This window comes from Mastigoproctus giganteus, chromosome 8, assembly GCF_048544385.1.
Source record: "Mastigoproctus giganteus isolate SK-2022 chromosome 8, ASM4854438v1, whole genome shotgun sequence".
Taxonomy (NCBI): Eukaryota; Metazoa; Arthropoda; class Arachnida; order Uropygi; family Thelyphonidae; genus Mastigoproctus; species Mastigoproctus giganteus.
Window position 1 is genome coordinate 212,969,214 of NC_143582.1, and position 21,419 is coordinate 212,990,632.

The 21,419-nt window shown below is 33.9% G+C and overlaps 1 protein-coding gene across 1 annotated transcript in view; it reads left to right on the forward strand.

Annotated features, from left to right (window-relative positions):
* The window catches only part of Vps8 (vacuolar protein sorting 8), a 286,412-nt gene that overhangs the window by 217,180 nt on the left and 47,813 nt on the right, over positions 1–21,419 (forward strand). The window contains exons 30-33 of the mRNA XM_090380461.1: positions 4,777–4,875; positions 5,272–5,361; positions 7,978–8,027; positions 19,874–20,033. Of these exons, the coding sequence (XP_090236587.1) occupies positions 4,777–4,875; positions 5,272–5,361; positions 7,978–8,027; positions 19,874–20,033 (399 nt within the window). The remainder of the gene's footprint in view (positions 1–4,776; positions 4,876–5,271; positions 5,362–7,977; positions 8,028–19,873; positions 20,034–21,419) is intronic.

Below are 21,419 nucleotides of genomic sequence, written 5' to 3' on the forward strand. Positions count from 1 at the left end.
TATAATTCTCACTCTGTCTCTCGTACAAACCACTCAGAACACTGCAACCAGTCAGCATCCTTTTACTGTCCAACTTAACTCATAGAACCAACTTTCTTCTTCCTCATTTATTCCTTCAACTTGTGTTTTCTGGAACACCCTTCCTTGATATGTATTTCCTGAAAACCACAATCTATAGAAATTCAAGTCTAATATCAACAAGTATCTTCTTTCATCTTTTCAACCTTCAACCCATGCATGGTAAGCACTGAAGGTTCTATTACATCTCGTGCTTGGGTTTTCATATATATATAAATTGCCTTTTTCATTATGACATCCACTTGGTACTTCGCTACAACTGCCCAGTTACTATTTTTTTCTTGTTGGCTTTTCATACCTCTTTATACAGTAATACCCCAAAGTTACGCGATAGGTGGGTCCGACGAAAATCGCTTAAGTCGAATTCGCGTAAGTCAGGGTACAACTTTGCATATAAATACATGTAAATTTTGTTTAATTGGGACCAAGGACTAACAAAAACACTAGTTTAGAAGAAAAATATTAATAAAATTGCAGTTCTTTATACATATTAATACAAAATATGTATTAAAAAGATAAATGACTTACGTAAAAAAGTTATTTCGATGTCGATGGCTTCATAAAATCTAACAAATTCATCTGACGACACAGCGCCTTCTTTTTTTCACGCAGAATTTCTTCGTAGCAAGCTAATAATTTTTTTATTCCTTGTTTTGTAGCTATAACGCGTTCTTCGTTGGAGTCTGTTTTCTGAAATTTTTAAGCCCTTTACAATTTTCAACCTGTCAAGTTTGCAATTGTCATGTGCTTTTTGCCGTTGCTTCATTTAGGCCTGTAGCACATGCAGTATCACATGGTCTTTCATTTCGCTCAAAGCGCTTCATAATTTTTCTCTATCGACAGAGGCGGACTGGCCATAAGCCTTACCGGGGAAACCCCGGTGGGCCGGTGTGATTTTGGCCATAAACCGTAGTATGAGGCCACTATAAATTTTCCCGGGTTAGAATTTTTGACCCAGTCCGCCTCTGTTTATCGATAATTGCTTTTCTTTTTCTCTCTGAATCTGCAGTGTCTCCACCAGTACGCTTCCTTTTCACACCTTTTAAGTATTTTACTCATTTTTAGGGAATAAAGCACAATTACAAAACGAGGAGGCACGCTTTATACGCATAAACAAAGCTGCACGCATGTAACAACTGACTAAACAACACCATAAAGGCAGAGATACACTATTAACACCTCACATTTCTAGGGGTTACTACCATAAAACAATAAAAATCCAGTTGCATTTCTGCTAGTGGAATCTGTTATAAACTGGTAGTAAACTCGATCTAATTGCATACCGATAGCTGGAATTGTGTTGGTTTTTACGTTATTATGGTGAAATGTGTTTCCCCTTCACTGATATAAAAAACATAAATACATTTTCAGAATCTTCTCTTCATTCCTATCGTGTTGCGTTCGACTGCCATTTCTTGTAAACACAAAGGCGAATCGTGCATAAGCCAATTCGGTTCGTGTTATATTATAAGATATCGTTACCGTATTTATAAATAGTGTATGATCGAATTCGTGTAGTGTAAACACGTGTTATACGAGGACTGACTGTATACTGCTCGACCGACGCGATCCATTTCTCTCGTGAAAGCGATGTAATTTCCGACAAAAGTTGAGCACGAATTCAAACGCACACATATAAATACGACAGTTGGAATACAAATTCTTGTATATGTGTGCAGCTTATGTGCAGCAAAGTTGAATTTTGTTCATCTTTCGCTCTCATTCTCCGCCGTCACACTGTATATCGATAACATATGAAAAACGACCTTGAAGATAGTGGGCAGCAGTGTTGCCAAACGAAAAAATCAAGAACCGTGTAACTCCGAGTTCGCGTAAGTCGGGGTATTACTGTATACTCAAAAACTTTCCTAAAAGGGCCTTGAATATTTATCGAATGTAATGTTCTAGAATCCATTCTGACTAGAACATTCCATTTAATTCCTTCTGCTCATGCATTGTGCACATGCAGCATCTTATTACTGGATGCCAGCAAGCAACTTGAATGTTTCAAATTACATTTATTGTAACACACTAACTGATTTTGATGATTACTAACTGACAACCTATCATAAGAGACTTGAATAATTGATGAGTCTAAGGCATGAACTTGGTTTTCAGGTACTCAGTTTCATACAGCAGTATACCATTCAGTTATACCTTTCATAGTTTCATATTTGTAAGGTTGAACTTGGCATATATGCTACAGGCTTATACAAGTACTGAGCTGATGATACATGGCAAATTGCCTGCAGCCATTCACACCCCTGTGTTGTAGCATTGAGACTTTTATTAACCATTATTAAAAAAATCACGATATGCTCAATTCAGTACTAGATATGCTTTTAAAATGTCCTTTGCTTCAGTTTATGATAGAATTTCATGCTAATTAAAATATAAGAAGTTATCTTTATAAAAAGTTAACTTTTTATAAAGATCAAAGATAGCTCAAAAATGTCTTCTTATAAAGACATTCAAAATAATAAACTTTCTTTATATAACTTGTTATAACTTATAAAAATAATCAATATAACTGTTCATAGAGTTGATATCATATGTTGTGCCAGTCTGAACTATAGAAAACTTGGTTAAGAGATATGAAGTCTGTTGATTTTAAATAGCACATGGATTTTTTTTTAAAGTGTGTAGAACATAGTTTCCATATTTTTTAAGATTATTTTATGATTTACTCAGTAAAATATAACAATACCAATATATAAAAATGGAAATGAGCAATTTCCAGAAAATTGCAGGGGTATAAATTTATTAAACACTTCATTGAAACTGTATATAAAGGTAATATCAGAAAAATTAAATTAAATCTTAGAATTAAGTGATGAGTAGCAAGGATTTAGGAAAAATAGATCATGCATAGATGCAATATATATGATAAAGAAGATAATAGAAAAATCCTCTGAGTATAATAGGCTTACTTATGTGTTTGATTTAATAAACACATAAATGGGGGGGGGGGAGTTTAAATAATATAATTTGGAAGAATCCAAACATCAATCTGAATGCTAAAGCTAAGATCTATAATAACATAATATTATTATTATCTATAATAATAAGGTAAATAATTAAATAATATAATTTGGAAGAATCCAAACATCAATCTGAATGCTAAAGCTAAAATGTATAAATCGATAGTAAGATCTATAATAACATATGCAGCTGAGACAAGAGGTACAACAGCAAAAATAAAACAAATAAATGAAACCACAGAATTGAAAACACTAAGTGTAAATAATTAATAAAACACTAAGAGACAAAGTTAAAAATGATGAAGTCAGAAAAAAAATGTAAAATACAACCTAATTAAATAACTCGATGCAGAAAATAATTTTGATATCATATACTTGGATTTCAGGAAAGCTTTTGACACTGTTGTGCATGGAAGACTGCTGTGCAAATTGGAGCAGAATGTATTAAGGGTAAGTTGCTACAATGGATAAAAGGGTGGTTGAGTGGGAGAAGACTGTGGTAATCAATGGACGCTGCTATTCGTGGACTAATGTAATTAGTGGAGTCACACAGGGTTCGGTGTTGGGCCCACTGTTGTTTTTTATATTTATCGATGATATCGATGAAGGTATATCAGGCTTAGTGTCAAAGTTTGCAGATGATACAAAGGTTGGCAGGGTGTTAATGACAGTAATGGCAGCATGCTACTGCAACAGAATCTAGAAAATTTGGGCAGATGGGCTGAGAAGTGGCAACTGAAGTTTAACATTGATAAATGCAAAGTATTGCCTATGGGTAGAAGTAACCACAGAGATACATACCAGCTGTGTGGGTACTACACTTAGGGTGGTAGAAAATGAAAAATATCTGGGAGTCAGATATGAAGTTTTCTGAGCAATGCAGACTGGCTGCAAGAGTAAGTCATGGGGTTTTGTCAATGATATACAGGAATTTTGCGAGCAGGGAAAAGGAGGTGATTATCCTTTTGTATTAGGCAATGGTTCGGCCATGCCTTGAGTATTGCATACAGGTCTGGAGGCCTCGTTTTAGGAAGGATGTAGATTTGCTTGAGTGTTTACAGTGAAGGGCAACAAGATTGGTGAGTCGAACGAAGGGGTCCTCTTACCAAGAGAGGCTTATGTTCTGCAAATTGCAGTGGCTAGAGACTAGGCACCTGCGAGGTGATCTGATTGAGGTGTATAAGGTCTTGAATAGGTTGAGCATGCTGAATTCTGATGGGATTCTTCTGCTTGCTCAGATTATGAACCTAAGAAGGCATAAATTCAAATTGAAGAAAGACAGTTGTAGAATAGATGTGCGGAAATTTGCTTTTAGCCAGCTGGTTTTAGTCGTGGAAGTTGATAGCTTAAATAAATTCAAAGAGGAACTGGACAAACTTTTAGAGGGAATGGTTGTGTGAATTTTTTTTTTTTTTTTTTTTTTGGCTGATGCTACATACGCTCGCTTTCTTGCATCACATGTCTCTGTTACTATTACTATTAATGAGTGGAAATACAATAGAAAAAAATAATGGGAAAAACATAAATAGGGTGGATAATGACAGGTGGGCAAAAGTAATAAAGAACTGAAGACCCATTAGCAAAGAAGATGGAAGGATGATCTTTTCTAACCCAATAAGCAACATGCTAATGGGAAAATAAGAGTAATTTCATAATAAATATTTATTTTCTATTTAAATTTTTTCATCATACTAAAATTTTTTCTTACTTTTTACAGCCTCAAGTGTTCTACTTTGTCAGACATACTTTAAGTAGTCAAGAACATTCAAAAGAAGAAAAACTTTCTTTAGAAAATAGAACAGTTGAATGTATTCAGGTTGGTGCTGTTTTAAATCGGTATTATATTTCATTAAAATTGTGTGAGTGAGCAAGCTAAGAGCGATTTACTGTTGCATTTTACTTTTATTTAAACAAAAATTTTATTCTCAAATTAGTCTAGTTGCAATATGAATTTAATATCAGAGAGTGACAGTTAATATTCTTGAACTTTATAAATAGAAAAGTGATTTATATATCTTACTGAATGAACTAAATTAGGTTACAGAATGAAAATTACAAAAGGAGCAGATAAATGAATTTATTGCTGCTCATCCTTAAGCAAAAGCAAATTTCATGAACTTTTGTATGAAGTTCAAATTCCATTATAGCTTAATATCTTTTTTATATATCTCACGATTCTGTTTTGTAGGAAGATTATTTTTATTTATTTCAGGAACTTTTGGACATCAACAACAAAAAAACTTCTTTGTTACTTCTTGATTTTTTTCCTCATCGGCTTCAGGATATTATCAAGTTTTTGAAGGTATTTTAGAACTGTTATTACAATTTTGTAATTGTTAGCTGTTTTAAGAATATTTGATACTATTCTTTATTGATACCATCCATACAAAATCCTACCCTAAGTATACATAATAAAAGTATGTATAACCAATACAGCTTTTAGTACTGGATTCCATACTTATCTGTTATCCTCCCATCAGTGCAATTTACAAGTAAGTCTAACCTAACATAACATAACCAGTGTATATTTATGTTAAATAAATGTAAATAAATATTTACACTGGTTAAGTTAGGTTAGATTAGACTTAATTGTAATGCACAGGAGGATAATAGACAAATACCCTGGATGCTTATAACAGTAAGCAAAGAAACAATTTTAATAAAAACTGCACTTCAATCTTATAGCCTATGCATCTGCTGTACTCTGTGCATGCCAATTGCAGTATATCCTTATAAATTCAATATCACATTATTCGAAATGCAATGTATTTCGAAGTTGTTACCATTTTTCTATTAACAATACAGCGTTTTACTTGCATTTTAGTATGGATTATTTGAAATACTTCTGCAATTAAATTAAAAGTCTGAATTGGATCCTACAATATCAGAATAGCTTATTCTAATTCAAAAAGACTACCAAAACTAACTATCAGCAAGCAAGTACTTGTTATAATTAAATTGAATGCAGCTATGAAAAAAATAGGGCACTGCACTGCATATAGTATCATTATACAGTATGTGATACCTCTAAATTTTGCATTTCTATTCACTTCCCAAAGAATCGTTTGCAGAATCATGGAGAATGCATATAACTGTAACTCACATTATAGGTGCATATGTAATACATTTTGTTTATGCTATCAAAAAATAGTAATAAGTAATAATAAAATATTACTTATTACTATATTACATAAAACAGTTTCCCAACATAGGTACTGTACATCTTCAAGTCATGGCATTTGTGCTTAATATGAGATAGGATGACAATGAATGTACTTATGCTTCAGAGAAAAAAAAATATTTTTGCATTGGAGGATTTTAAAAACTGTTCTTAATAAATTCACAGTGAGGGGTGTGAAATTGCTCATGTATAATAAATTTTTTTTGGGTTTTATTTTATTTTATTTTTTATTTTTATTTTTGTGGACATAATAATCATACAGTTCAGTGTATATGAGCTGTGCATTAAAACAAGCACTGTGTTTATTATGCATAATTTTACATAATAATTTTAAGTTTATTATGTATAATCTGCTAAAAAGAGAGTATCCATATTTTAGGATATTAATACAATACTTGCAATCCATGCAAAAACAAGTGGCATTTCTCTCTTCTAGCAATGCTGCTTATTTGTTAAACTTTGTTAAACTAACCACTCTTGCTCATTAAAGCTCTATGAGCTAGTTATAGAGTGCTTGTGTGAACCCCATTATGAAGTTACTTTAGAGCAGCTGAGAGTGAAAAGAAAAAGAAAACACCTGGTTTTATGGGTACTGCTGGAACAATGTATGTTTCATTGCAGTTGTGAAATTTTATCCTGTTTGTGTGGAATTAAATCTATTTTTTTGTGGGTATAAATTTTACAGAAGGTAACTATGGAGCTGCTGTAGGAGACTTTTTCTTGTTTCAATTCTACTTTGCTGAGCAAAGTTATGGACAAAAAATATAAAAATTTATCACATATTCCACCTTCATATTGAACAGTTGTAACATACTGAAAAGCTGAGTGTTTTTTTTTTTTTTTTTTGTTATGTATTATTTACCTTAGTATATAGTGGTCTGAGTTGTCTGTAATATTTTCCTTTCAATAAGCACCTTCCTTGACTAATCTACTACTAATCTAATAGCGACTTATTTGCATGCAAAAAAAAAAAAAAAAAAAAACAAAACACAGAACTATAAAATTCTACACAACCAAGGTAAAATTTCATAACTGTAATCAAACATCAGCTGTACTCGGCCAATGGGCATGTTCTCTCTACCACTCTCAGCTGTTCTAAATTGATGTCAAGCTGGTCATGGGCTTGTAGTGTAATTAGCATGATCAGTTCGTGCTTGAGGTACAAAGTTTACTGAAGGCAAAAATGCAAGAAATGTATCACATTTTTTTTTTATGGATTTCAAGTATTAAACAGCAAATAAGATCCCAAGACATGGATACCGCTCTGTCTCTTTGGCAGGTATGTACATTTATACATAATAAAGTACATAATGATAATTTTAACATTAATGTATGCCTTATATAAACTCAACTGTATAACTGGTAATGGCAGAAAAAATTAAACTTAGCAATCCTGTTATGTGCATTGAGAAATTTATTGAATTTCTGTATAGCATGTTTGTTATCTTTCTCATATTGACTAAGTTGACATGTTCACTATATTCACATATTAAAATGAAAGTAAAAGAACATCAATATTTTAAGTGAGAATTATGAAAAATTTTTCTGCACAGTTAGTATTTGACTAAAACTTTCTTTTGGTTAATTAATACTGACTTGTACTTGAAACCCATTTAAATCAAAATGAACATATTTTGAACTTTTTATAAGTTACACCCGACCCTAGAGTATTATACAATTATTTTTAATAAGTAATTTGTTTATACATCTCAAATTAAATTGGCATTTTCCTTGTAGGATCACCCTAAAGATTTGTATTATCTTCTTCAAGGAGTGTTTGCTAACAGGTAAGTTTAGTGAATAAAATTGTAGTTATAATATAGTGCTTTTAGTAAGTTATTTATTTGTAAAATAACAACAAAGCATTTATTTGAGCATTACATCTCTGGTTCATACTATCTAATTTATTATTTATGTAGGTAAGTGGACAGTTTGGTTAGTTGGCATTTGTAGATGATCAGGTTGGAACATTAATGCTATACAGGATGGTCCATAAATAAGGAAACATGTTTGACTGTAAATAACAACACTGTTTTAAATATATATTTTATTTAATGATAGCACAATAGAAAGGGCTTATATAAACTCTAAAAAATTTTTTTTTGACATCTATTCAATGTAGCCATCATTTTGGTCCTTACAAAATTGTAATCTTTTGGCATACACAGCAAGGCACAATTCTTATTTAAATATATAAAATTTGCTGATAATTTTTGCATCGTGAACTGGTGTGCCATCCCACATAAAAAAAAAAATAATGCTGAAAATTTTGGATTGCATTAATGGAATTATTAATGATTTTATCTTTTTGCAGTCTCAGGTAGTTTTTTCTTGTCACAGTTCCCTCAAAGAAAAAAGATCTGAGAACACCTCCTGATAAATTCCAGCCATGGTATCAAGCCAGGAGCATTTAAATCCTTGCTAAATAAGAAATGGTGGTTGTTAGGAGAATAATAAACACAATTATGGTGATTAATAGTTCTATTTAGTTTAAATGTTGCTTTATCAGTCCACCAGATGTTGTCAACAATATCTATATTTGTAACATTCATGACTAAAAACTACTTGGCAAATTCCAATCTTCTGTGTGGGTCATCCTCATTCAAACTTTGTAGCAGCATGGAATAATAAACGTGTTTAAGTGCCAAACTTCATTTTTTTGGACTTCTTTCAACGTTCTCTCTTACATGTTCCAAATTGGTAGATATCTTTGTTGTAGAGGGTCTACCAAGTTTTGGTAGATTGTTCACTGTTCTCCCTTCATCAGACTACTTCACAATTTGCTTTATATCTTTTATTGTAAGTGATTTCTGACCAAAAAACGTTTTTGCATTTTCATATTTTGAATGCCACTGTACAGTTTCAGTCCTCTCCTTTGTTGTATGGCTCATACTTTTCCTATGTTCAAATTATTCTGAAACAGTAAAAAATAATAAGTTATTTTTCAAATAACTTAGACATATTTACATCAGCCATTATTCAAAATAGCTTCCTTACTGATTGACCACCCTCTATTAATGTTACCTGTAATGAGGGTTTTCACTCCAAATTGGCACACTATAGGAACTAGTGTGCTATAACCAAAGGAATTGATATATCAGAATATCCCTGACCAGCCAACCGTACTGGTAATAAACATGCATAAAAATAAGTTTTTATTTTAAATTTTTAATCCATTTTTTATTAAACCATTATTTTTTTTCTTGTCATCAGGAAGCTCCAAAGGAGGCAGTGGTTTAATAGAGTTGCATTTAAACAGAAATAAATATTCTTAAAATATTTATTGAAATTTTTAAGTTATATACATGTATAACTTAAATGTATGATGATAAAGTGAGCAGATAGTAATATAGTAAACTAGTAAAATAATTCAACATAAAACAAGAAGAAAGATAGCAGTAAGCTAAAATAATGCAAAGCAGCTTAATAAAATGCTATTTAATACGTAAATGAACGTATAATGGAATAAATAAAATGACAAATATTGGATCACACAAAGCACACAGAAACCAAATATTGCTAGGATAATTTGAAAGAATGATAATAAATAAAATAAGAAAAAGTACTAGAACAGTGATATAAACCATTGTACATATAAAATTAGAAAAAATTATATGAAAAGGCCCAATACTTATTCTGTTATATGTTTAGTTATAGATATATAAATGAGTGGAATTTATAATATTAATGTGAGAGAGAAAGAGAAATAGAATTAAGGAAATAAAAAAAGGGCAATATTGTAATAATGGAACAAAAGAAAAGAATGGCCCAATAAAAGAATAAATGAATTCTTTCTGCAATATGCTGGATTGGTTTTGGTACATCAATAAATTTGCAGTGGCACACCAAACTATGAATCTAGGTAGTGGAGCAGGGTTGAACTATTAAAATTAAAAATAGAAACTAAAAATAGGCAAAAATTACCACAGTAAAATATATAAAAAAGTACTTTTTCTGTCCTACAATATTCTAATCTAATAGTTAAAAGGGGAAAAATATGAATTGATACGAATAATATGAACTAGACATATAACTTTAATAGGTGCCCTGAAAGGAGAATGAGCATTAAGAGCTTATATCTGTAGTTTTTCCATTGCTTTTTGACCACTTCTTTTTCTACTTTTAACACTTAAGAATATTATAGCTTGGAAATAATAGAAATTAAGATATGACATCATTATAACTGCTAATCTATTTCATTCTGTTTCATAACTAAATGAAATAGATTAACAGTTATAATACCTGATTGGTGACCTCCAAACATGAATAATTCAAAATACTAAAAAGTAAAATACGAATTTCACTGTTTTCTAGAACCATTCAGAGAGTAACATAATGCAAATATGTAAAGTAAACTCATATGTGTTCAGAGTGTGGCAATCTTATTCAAGCATGTGATTTCAGTTTTAATTTTTCTCTATCACTTACGTCATGGCATCCATAATGAGTTTTCTGGCAACAAGTGGGCCATGACAGAAATGCAAACATTCAGGAATTCATATTGACAGATGTCACTGTGATGAAGGTTCATCATAGTTCCCCAAAACCTTTTGAGGTACTTGTATATTATCCTCTCGCTTGTAAGTTACAAGTAAGTCTAAAACCTAATCTAATGCTTATGTGTAAATATACTTATTTACACTGGCAGAAAGATGATAGACAGGTATCTTTTTTTTTCCACTCTCGCAATGAGTGTCAGTATTTACTTTTGTGTGCATGAGTATGGTTTCTTATTCCAGGCAGCAGTTGTGAAGTATCTTTGCTGAATTCTGAGCTGTCATGTTTCCCTGGGTAGCTGTTGACTCATGCTTGTTAATTTGATTTTTAATTTTTGTTTTGTAGTTTCATTGTTTTGTCTAATTTGACTTATTTAAAGATTGCTTGGATATTGGTTGCATTAACAACTCAATATAACCTCAATATATCAGTCATTGCAGTTAATAGCAATTTTCACATGTGGTACAAAAATATTTAATTGATAAATCATTAGTTGATACCATGTTTTATTCCAAAATTTTTTTAGAGCATATTTCTAAGGACTTTGTTATGCGTATTCATAAATACAGTCGAAGCTCTTTATGGCAACCCTCTTTTTAATGTCTCAAATGTTATAATGTCCTATGTGGTTGGTCCCGGCCAATTTCTCATTAACCTAATGCTATTTTATGAACAATCAATATAACGCTATTCCGATATAATGACTGTTTTTATCATTCCCGGGGAGGGGTCGTTTTATAGAGCTTTGATTGGATAGGTTTACTTGTTACATTCTCATGACATTTTCTATAATGTCTTAATGCAAATATTTGATCCTGACACCACTGTTTGGCCTAAAACCCAACTGTTCTTTTCCAAATGACACATTCAACAATACTTCTAATCCTCTAAATACCTCTAAAGGCTTTACATACCAACTAAGAAATATTGTTCAAGGTTTAGGCCTAAGTGGATGTCAGATGAACTAATGAGACATATGGCAGAGAAGAAAAATGCATGGGATACATACAAATTAACACGTGACACAGAAGCCTATGATAGATACAAGTTGATCTGTATGAGAGCTTCCTTGGACTCAGGGGAAGTACCCATGGACTGGAGATGTGCAAATGTGACCCCAATTCACAAAGGAGGATCAAAGGACGACACAAGTAATTATAGACCTGTTAGTTTAACTTCTGTTCCTGGAAAATTAATGGAGGCACTGGTTAAAGAAGCACTGCAGGATCATCTAGACAAGACTTCAGTTATAGCTCAGACACAGCATGGTTTTGTTAAGGGGAAGTCTTGCCTGACCAATTTGATTGGATACTATGATGCAGTCACAAAAGAACTGGATACAGGGAATAACTTTGATATTATATACTTGGATCGTAGAAAGGTTTTGATACTGTTGCACATGGAAGACTGGTGCACAAATTGGAGCAGTGTGGCATTGGAGGCAAATTGCTGCTATGGATAAAGGGGTAGTTGAGGGGGAGAAGACAGAGAGTGGTAATCAATGGACTCTGCTCATCGTGGACTAATGTTATTAGTGGAGTCCCTCAGGGTTCAGTATTGGGTCCATTATTGTTTTCTGTATTTATAAATGATATTGATGATGGTATATCAAGCTTAATGTCCAAGTTTGCAGACGATACGAAGGTTGGCAGGGTTGCAAGGACACTACTGACAGTATGCTACTGCAACAGGATCTGGAAAGGTTGAGCAGATGGGCTGAGAGGTGGCAAATGAAGTTTAACATTGACAAATGTAAAGTACTACATATGGGAAACAGCAACTCCAGAGCAACGTATCAACTCTGTGGTACCACACTGGCAGTGGTAGAGAATGAAAGGGACCTGGGGGTGGTTGTGCAGGCAGATATGAAGTTTTCTGAGCAGTGCAGATGGGCTGCAAGAGTAGCTCTTGGTGTATTGTCAATGATATATAGGAATTTTTCTAGCAGGGATAAGGAGGTGATTATTCCCTTGTATAAGGCAATGGTCAGACCGCACCTATAGTACTGTATACAGGTCTGGAGGCCTCATTTCAAGAAGGATGTGGAGATGCTGGAACGAGTACAGAGAAGGGCAACAAGATTAGTGAATGGAACAAAGGGGTGCTCTTACGAAGAAAGGCTTACGTTTTGCAAATTACAGTGTCTGGAGACTAGGCACCGTCAAGGGGATCCGATAGAGGTGTATAAAGCCTTGAATGGTTTTAGCATGCTCAATGCTGATGGGATTCTTCCTCTTGCTCAGAATAATCACCTGAGAGGGCATAAATTCAAATTGAGGAAAGAGATGTAGGATAGACGTGAGGAAATTTGCCTTTAGCCAGCGGGTGGTTGGTAGGTGGAATAGACTTCCATCCCTTGTCGTGGAAGTTGATAGCCTAAATAAGTTTAAGGCTCAGCTGGACAGGTATTTCGAACGAACAGAGGGGTGAAGTGGAAGTGGTTATTTTTTATTTATTTATTTATTTATTTTTATTTTTATTTTTTTTTTTGGCTGATGCTGCATAAGCTTGCTTTCTTGCATCAAATACCTGTACTAATGCTAATGCTCTTCTTAAGATTCATGCATATATTTTCGTCTGATACATTAAAGAGTAATATTCCTCTGTAATTTCCACATTCAACTTTATTTTCCTTTTTATTTATTGGTACAATTAGCTATTTGCTCCATTCTAGAAGAACAGGTAATTTTCCAAAAAAAAAATTACCCATGGATAATGATATTACCACTGTGGTGTTATTGTACTTCCAGCTATTGGCAGTTCGGGTATGCTACTTTTCCATATCTTTCAAATACACAGGCTATCTTCCATTTTTCCATTTACTTTTCTATTTTAACAATAGAAATAATTTCCTATGTTTCAGTCATTTTCTCTTCAGTGTTGTCTTCAGCTATTTCATTAGCAGAGTATTTAGTACATTTTTCTAAAATGTCCTTTTCTTCAGTTGTGTCCCCCCCCTCCCCAATTCTGAGATTTTTAATTAAATGCCAAAACATTTTTTTCTGCTCTTCAGATACTTTTCTATATCTTTCTCAAAATGTTTCCAAGCTTTTTCCTTATCCTTCATACATATCTTCGTTCTCTTGCAGGTTTCTTTTTATTCGAATAAGGGTTTGTTAGTTTTATTTGCCAAAATCTTTTTAAAATATTTTTTCTTTTATTTTTTTATAGCTGCTTCTCTTTAACTTCTTGGGTCTGCCAGAACTCTTGAATTCCTCTCTTTAGCATTAGCATTAGTAAGGCACATGATGCAAGGAAACAAGCTTATATAGCATCAGCCAAAAAAAAAAAAAAAAACACTTCTCATTTCACCCATCCACTCGCTCCAAGTGTTTGTCTAGTTCTGCCTTGAATCTATTTAAGCTATCAACTTCTATAATGACAGATGGAAGTTTATTCCTGCAATCAACAGGCACCTCCGTAGCCAGGTGGGAAGGAGCAGCAGTGCATAGCACACGCTTCTTGATTAGACCGGGGTTTGAGCCCGTCACCACCAAATACGGAGAATGTGGAAAGGTCAGGGAATGACCACCTCATATCCCGGAGCAATATGGCCTTTGTTGTTGTTGTTTGTTATTTGGTTTTTAGGAGCATTAGCAACTAAGGCCATGTTGCTCCGGGAATATATGCGGTGGTCATTCCCTGACCTTTCCGCATCCTCCGTATTTGGTGGTGACGGGCTCGAACCCCTGTCTAATCAAGAAGCGTGTGCTATGCACTGCTGCTTCTTCCCACCTGGCTACGGAGGTGCCTGGCCTTAGTTGCTAATGCTCCTAAAAACCAAATAACAAATAACAACAAACCAGCAATCAACCACCCGCTGGCTAAAGGCAAGGTCTTTCCAGACTTTTTCCTCAAACGTAATTTTTGTGACTTGAACTAAAGTTTTTAAATTTTTACTGTTCCTCATTTAAAGTCATATTAGCATTAATAATGCCATTTGACCTGTGAGTAAGAATGTGTCTTCATTTAATGGTTGTTGGCAAATCTAAAAGATTCTTTGTCCATTTAACTTTTTTTTAATACCTCTTACTTTTGTTACTAATTATCACTTTTAATTTGTTCCGTACAAGATAATAGTCATTTCTATTCTCAAATTCTCTATGTATCCTTGTATTTTCAACTAGTTGTGTAAAATTCCTTTTTCATAATGATATATCCAATAATGTTTTTCTTATTTCTACTCCTCCACATAAACTTGTGACCAGCTTAATGTTCAAATGCTATATTTGTAATTAGCAGTGTATGTTCTGTGCAAAATTTAGTAGTGTTTTATCATTACTGTTAGGTTTACTTTTCTATCCAAATTTTCCTACCCTGCTATTTAAATCTTCAACTAGTGCTATTCTGTCTTTGTCGTTAGTTTCTACTGCTCTTTCTGCGATATTAAAGAAGTCTTCTTTTTCTTATTTTAACCCCTGTGGACAAGTCCTGAAATGCTGCACTCAGTATACTGGAGGTGACCCTGGTATGAACCAATGTAAGCTGGGATCAAGGTGTGGTGTCCACACCACACAGAGGAATACAGCCCCTCTGTGTCACTAGGCAACACTAAGTAGTAGATGATGCTCATCAACCAGTGCAATATAACCACTTTGCTTATTAGAGGCTTGAAGTGGTTGAAACCCATGTTTAATCAGCAGAGCAGAGCAGAGCTCCGACAATCTCTTTGTCTTCCATCATGCAGTATGATTGATGTCTTTTGAGATTATGATGAGCATCATGGTGAGATCCAATCTTCCTTACTCAAGGATACCACTCTAAAATGAGGTTTGCAGGATGGCTGCTAGATAATCCACCAGACTGAACCTATTGGTAACTTTCTAGGAGCATCAAATCAGCTAGTGTATAATCTTGTTGCCTCTGCTCTGCCAGATGGTGACTGGAGAAAGTTTGAGTATGTTCTCACTGTGTGTGTGCTGCATCCAAAAGTTTCTTTACTTCATATATGTTCTCCTCTACTTTGCTTTATTACTGAATACATAATCAATAGTTAAACTAACAGAACAAACTGCCTAAAAACTTTCTCATTTATTTCACAAATGTACATGGTCTTGTTTAAAATCTCAGTGATGTCCATTTCCACTTACCTTTTCAATGGTGGTATTTGTGCTTATGCTCATTCTGATATTCCCTGTCAAAGAATTAGAATCATCTCTTTTTGCTCTTCTCTGACCTAAAATCCTATTACCCCTTTCTGCCAAATTCATCCATTGCCTTTATCATTCTTCCAGATCCAATAATCATGTGAAACTTAACTTTATTTCTCTGAAACTCAAACTTTCCCCAGTACAACTTTCCTAACAGTCAAGTAATTTTTCCTGGTGATTTTAATATTCACAACTAGCTTCAGTTTTTCTAGAAACACAGACCCAGATGAGGGTCTGTGTTTCTAGAAAACTAGGCTGTGGCTGAGGTTTTTTAATAACTAATGACCTTGCACAGACTGTTAATTTATCTACCAGAATACCAGGAAATCCCAGCCACATACCCAACATTTTTGATTCTCCTTGACTGTGTGTACTCCCTCCTCAGGTGAGTGATCTTCTAGGCACTTTATAGATCATGACTTGTGTTGCTTGGCATTACAAGAATGCAAAATGGGATGATCTGCAAGATTTATATTTTTGTTTTCCTTGGTTGGATTACTGCTTTAAATATTCTGTTGTCAGTGTTTGCTAAGATCATGTCAGTGAAATTATCCTTGCAGGAATGAAATCCTTTATTCCTCACTCCACCTTAATTATTTAAACCTTGGTTTTCCAATAAGTGTGCTAAGGCTGTTAAAAATGATGCATATTGCAACTGGCAGTGATCGTAGTCCGTGGCTCACATCCAAATCTCTACATTCATTTCTGCCCAAAACTAAAGCTTGCAACAATTGTAAAGCAGTTATTAATCAATCCAAACTAGATTTTGAACAGTCTAAGAGTAGAAAACTTGCTTCTTGTCAAACTGTAGTCAAGTATTTTGGTGTCTTGCCCAGCTGTTGACTGCAAAAACCTGATGGTTTTATTGCCTTCTCAGCTAAAGATAAAGTTACATACTAGCATGTCACTAAATCTTGAATTGATGATCTTGGAAAACCATCTCCTACCATTCCCAGTACAATCTACTCAATAGCACCTGTAGTCTTCTGTGAAAAAGGATGTTAGCAGAATTTTGAATGATATTTGTGCCAGGAAATTTCCGGATCCTGATGGCATTTCTCCACTTGTTCTCAAAATGCATTCCTGAGCTTGCTTTTGTCTTTTCACGTATTCATATATTCCACTGGTGTATTTCCTTCTGCTGGGAAATTTGATCATACCCAACCAGTTCCTAAAACGGGAGACAAATCCCTCCCATTCAGCTATCGTCTCATTGCACTTACCTCTACTTTTTCCAAAGTATTGGAAAAATCCATTAACTGTCAACTCCTAACTGATCTTAATCTTCCATCTGATCAATGATCAGCAGTGTGGATTCCATCAGTGTTGATCCACTGGTGATATATTGGCTTATGTTTCCCATCTGCGAACAAATTCAACGAAAACATTTGATGAGACTCAAGCAGTTGCTCTTAACAGTTCTAATGCTTTTGATCATGTTTGGCATAAAAGTATTCCAAACAAGCTTCCATATTGCAGTTTTTTTTGTGTGTTTTACAATTGGGTATCCTGTTTTCTCTGACTGCTCACTGTAGGTACTGATAGATGGCTCTGTGTCTTCTAACTTTTCACTAATGCTGATGTTCCTCAAGGTTCATTTCTTTTCTCCACTCTTTTCCTCATGTATGTTAATGACGTAGCCGAGTGGTCAGGAGTGAGAGTGCAATAGCACATGCTCTTTGAGTGGGCTGGGGTTCAAGCCTGTGACTACTAAATACAATTAATGTTTGTACTGATGATTTATTGTAAACTCCACTGATATGGGGTTGGTCCTGCGTGAGTTATAAACAAGAACCTTTTTTTAATGACCTTCTTTCACTGACTGATAAACCGTATCCATAATTTTGCTGATAATAGCACATTGCGTTCCACCTTTCAGTTTGAGAACAATAATAATTTTATCATTTATCATCCTTCTGTCAATAATTTTATCATTTAATATCATTTATCATCCCTCTGTCAATAATTTTATCATTTAATATCATTTATCATCCCTCTGTCAATAATTTTATCATTCAATATAAGAATTTCACGACCTTTTTTTGGTGACTCCCTTTAGCTGGGAACCACAGTGCATTTTCACTGGTTTACCACTCGTTTGCTCCACCACCATCCTGGTTCCAACACTCATCCACTCTTTAGTTCATTTTACCTTCTGATTCCTTACTTCTTTCAGCTACCTCATCCTCTTGCCTCTTCTACATGCCTTCCTTTTTCCTCTAACATCCCTAACCTTAAAATTCTGTATCCCAGCAAGTGCATATAATGCAATATCCCAGAAAGTGCAAAGAATTCAGTATCCTAAAAATAGCATAGAATTAAGTGTCCCAGAAAGGATTTTGCACTCACCCTGTCCCATCTGTTTTTAGATTTCCTAGCTCAGTCCACTTCAGCCTCCACTACACCAGTGACCACCATGTCAAAAGATGCTGTAACTATAGAAATTTCCATCAACTTCAGAATATTAACTATAAACATTCTTTCAGGTAACGTGAAAACTTCTCTTTGTCTGAAACAGTACCCATGGCCTGCCTTAAGAATAAACAATTCATTCACATCTGTAAAGCCATAAGGGAAGTCTAATAATTGTGATGAACTCCCATGATTGTTTTCATTGTTTCAAATTCTTCCTCAAGACACAGATACATATACAACCAGGCCTCGCATAACGCGAGTTCGATTAACGCGATTTTCAGTTAACGCTATTTGAAAAATTATACCACTTTTCACTTTACGCGATGCAAATTTCCAGTTAACGCGATCTTTTTTTTTTATGTGAAAAATAATAATTGAAAAAGATTTGAATCGCGCGTTAAGCTTACCGTGAGTCGTATGGGCAATAAACAAACGTTTGCCTGCTGTGCGCCTCGGTGTATTCCATCAACCATCGGAAGAAGACATGTTACTTGTTTGTCTCCTGCTAATAAAGTCAATGCACACTTGCATAAAAATTCAAATTTTTAAATGATCCAGATGAAAATGTTACCACAAAGGAGATAACGGTAAAAGAATTAGATAATCTTTTGTATCGCAGAGAACCTCAAACAAAAGGTTTGAGGTTCTCTGCAATATTATTTCGCCAGGGCCCAGGGAAGATTGTTGTTGGCTATCGGAAATTGATTGATGAAAAGAGAAAGTCAACACTGTTCAAATATTTCTGCAACAGTCATTTCTTCGTTGTGTATTTTATGTTAGAGGTTCCCAAGCTTTCTCAGTTCACGGCGCCCTTAGTGTCTCAGTAATTTTTTCAAGGTGCACCCAGACCAAAAGAAATGCTGAAACTGTGAACTACCTTGAGCTAGTAGTTCATGCGGTGTCTGACAGATGTCGAGTATCACTGTGTTTCCCTCGAAAATTTAAAATATTCCACGGCACACAGTTTGGGAACCGCTGTTTTATGCAATAAACATTTAATTCCATAATTATTTTCATTATCTTTTACATTGTATACAGTTAAAAAGTTATTTAAAAGGTATTTTTAAATTCTTTATGGACATTCCAGAAGTTCAAGGACCAATTATAATTTTTCCTATTGATTATTATATTCGATTAACACGTTTCCATTTTGCACGATGCGCTTGTGGGACGAATTAATCGCGTTAATCGAGGCCAGCCTGTATACTATTCTGATAAAGATCCCACAGGTCTAATGGAGAAGAAAATGCAGCTTCATTCCATTCTGAACAAACTACAAATAGATCAGCCTCTTTTCAACTATTTAAATCATAATGCTTTTGAACCACTATTCATTTTTAGAAGTGGAAAGAATCTGATATAATTTTCTGCAGAAAGAAACCAGCTAGATGTTTTAAAGTCTTACTCTTGGCAGTATTATTTTCTGATATCAGGTTGTGGAGTAAAATTAATAAAATTAGAAAACATTTTGCTTTCTTTTGCCACAGTATATCTCAGGGCTATGTATATTATGTATGTGCAGGTTGTTCTTAATGACTTTTTTTTTTATTATTATTTTTTTTTTATTCTAGAGAAACCCAACATAGTCCTGGATCTAACAATAAGGAGTCTTTTACTGTTGATCCTGTAGTTCAAGAAACATTCATAGAACTAATGTGTCAGTTTGAACCTAATCAAGTACACAGTTATATTCGTAGTGTTGAAGATTATAGACTTATGGAAACTCTGGAAGTAAGTAAATACATATAATGAATGAACATTTCCCTTGATTTACTAGCTGAAAGGGTTGAGTTATGCATTCTCTAAATCAGCGTTTCCCAACCGGGGTCCATAGAAGCTTTGAGCGGGTCCACAAGAAAAAAAATTGTATTTCGGGGGTCCATAATAAGGGGTTCATGATAAAATATTATAAATAAAATAATTTGTTAAATAATAATAATAAAATAAACTAAGTCATAGAAAAGTCCAGAAATTCGCAGTTAGAAGATACTAGTATTTTCTGGAACCTTCTTTAGTTGACGCAAAAAAAAATTTCTTTCCATAGAAAATTCTGGAAGAAGAAAACATTATTTAAGCACCAACTAATCTAGAATGAGTCAGTCAGTCAGAGGTAGTCATTTCATTCTGTAGTGAGTAATCAGCATCGTCGTGGTGAAATCTATTGTTTGTGTTATTGAATGTTATTGTTCTAGTGAACTATATTTCCATTAGTACCTACAAGCATTTCCAACATTAAATATTATAGGCTAATAATATTATTATTGTTTTCAGATTACCCATGGCTCGTGCAAAGAAGAAAACAAGACAATATTTGACTGAATATCTGTCGTATGGTTTTATTGAATCACCAGAGAATATCACAAAACCAATGTGTCTTATATATACGACTGTGCTGTCTAATGATAGCATGAAGCCAAGTAAGCTTCGTCATCATTTGGAGACAAGGCACAGCGAAAAGAAAAATAAATCAGTGGAGTATTTCCAAAAACTACGAGACAATTTTCAAGGAAGAAACAAATTGGATCAGATTTTTAGTAAACAAGCAAGCAATAAAGATAGCGGTTTATTAGCATCATATGAAATCAGCAAAATAATAGCAAAATCTGGAAAGCCACATAGCATTGGTGAAACTGTCATCTTGCCTTCGATATCAGTTGTAATTTCAACAATGTTAAACAAAAATGCACGTGAAATTACCGATAACCTTCCTTTGAGCAATAACACAATATCCAGACGCATTGATGAAATGTCTGAAGATGTAGAAAATCAACTTATTGCTCAATTACGAGTGAAACAGTTTGCAATGAAACTTGATGAATCAACTTTGATGGGCAATGAAGCACTTTTATTGGCATATGTAAGATGTATGGATGATAATCAACTCAGAGAGGAAATGCTTTTTGCAAGATTCCTCAAAACAGATACTAAAGATGAAATAATATTTAAGGAAGTCCAGTCTTATTTTAGAGAAAAAAATATTCCACTCGAAAATTTAATGGCTTGTGCTACTGATGGTGCTCCTTCCATGGTCAGTAGGGATAGAGGGTTTATCACTCATTTAAAAAATGCATTGCTAAAAGTATTTTGCATGCATTGCATGATTCACCGCCAACATCT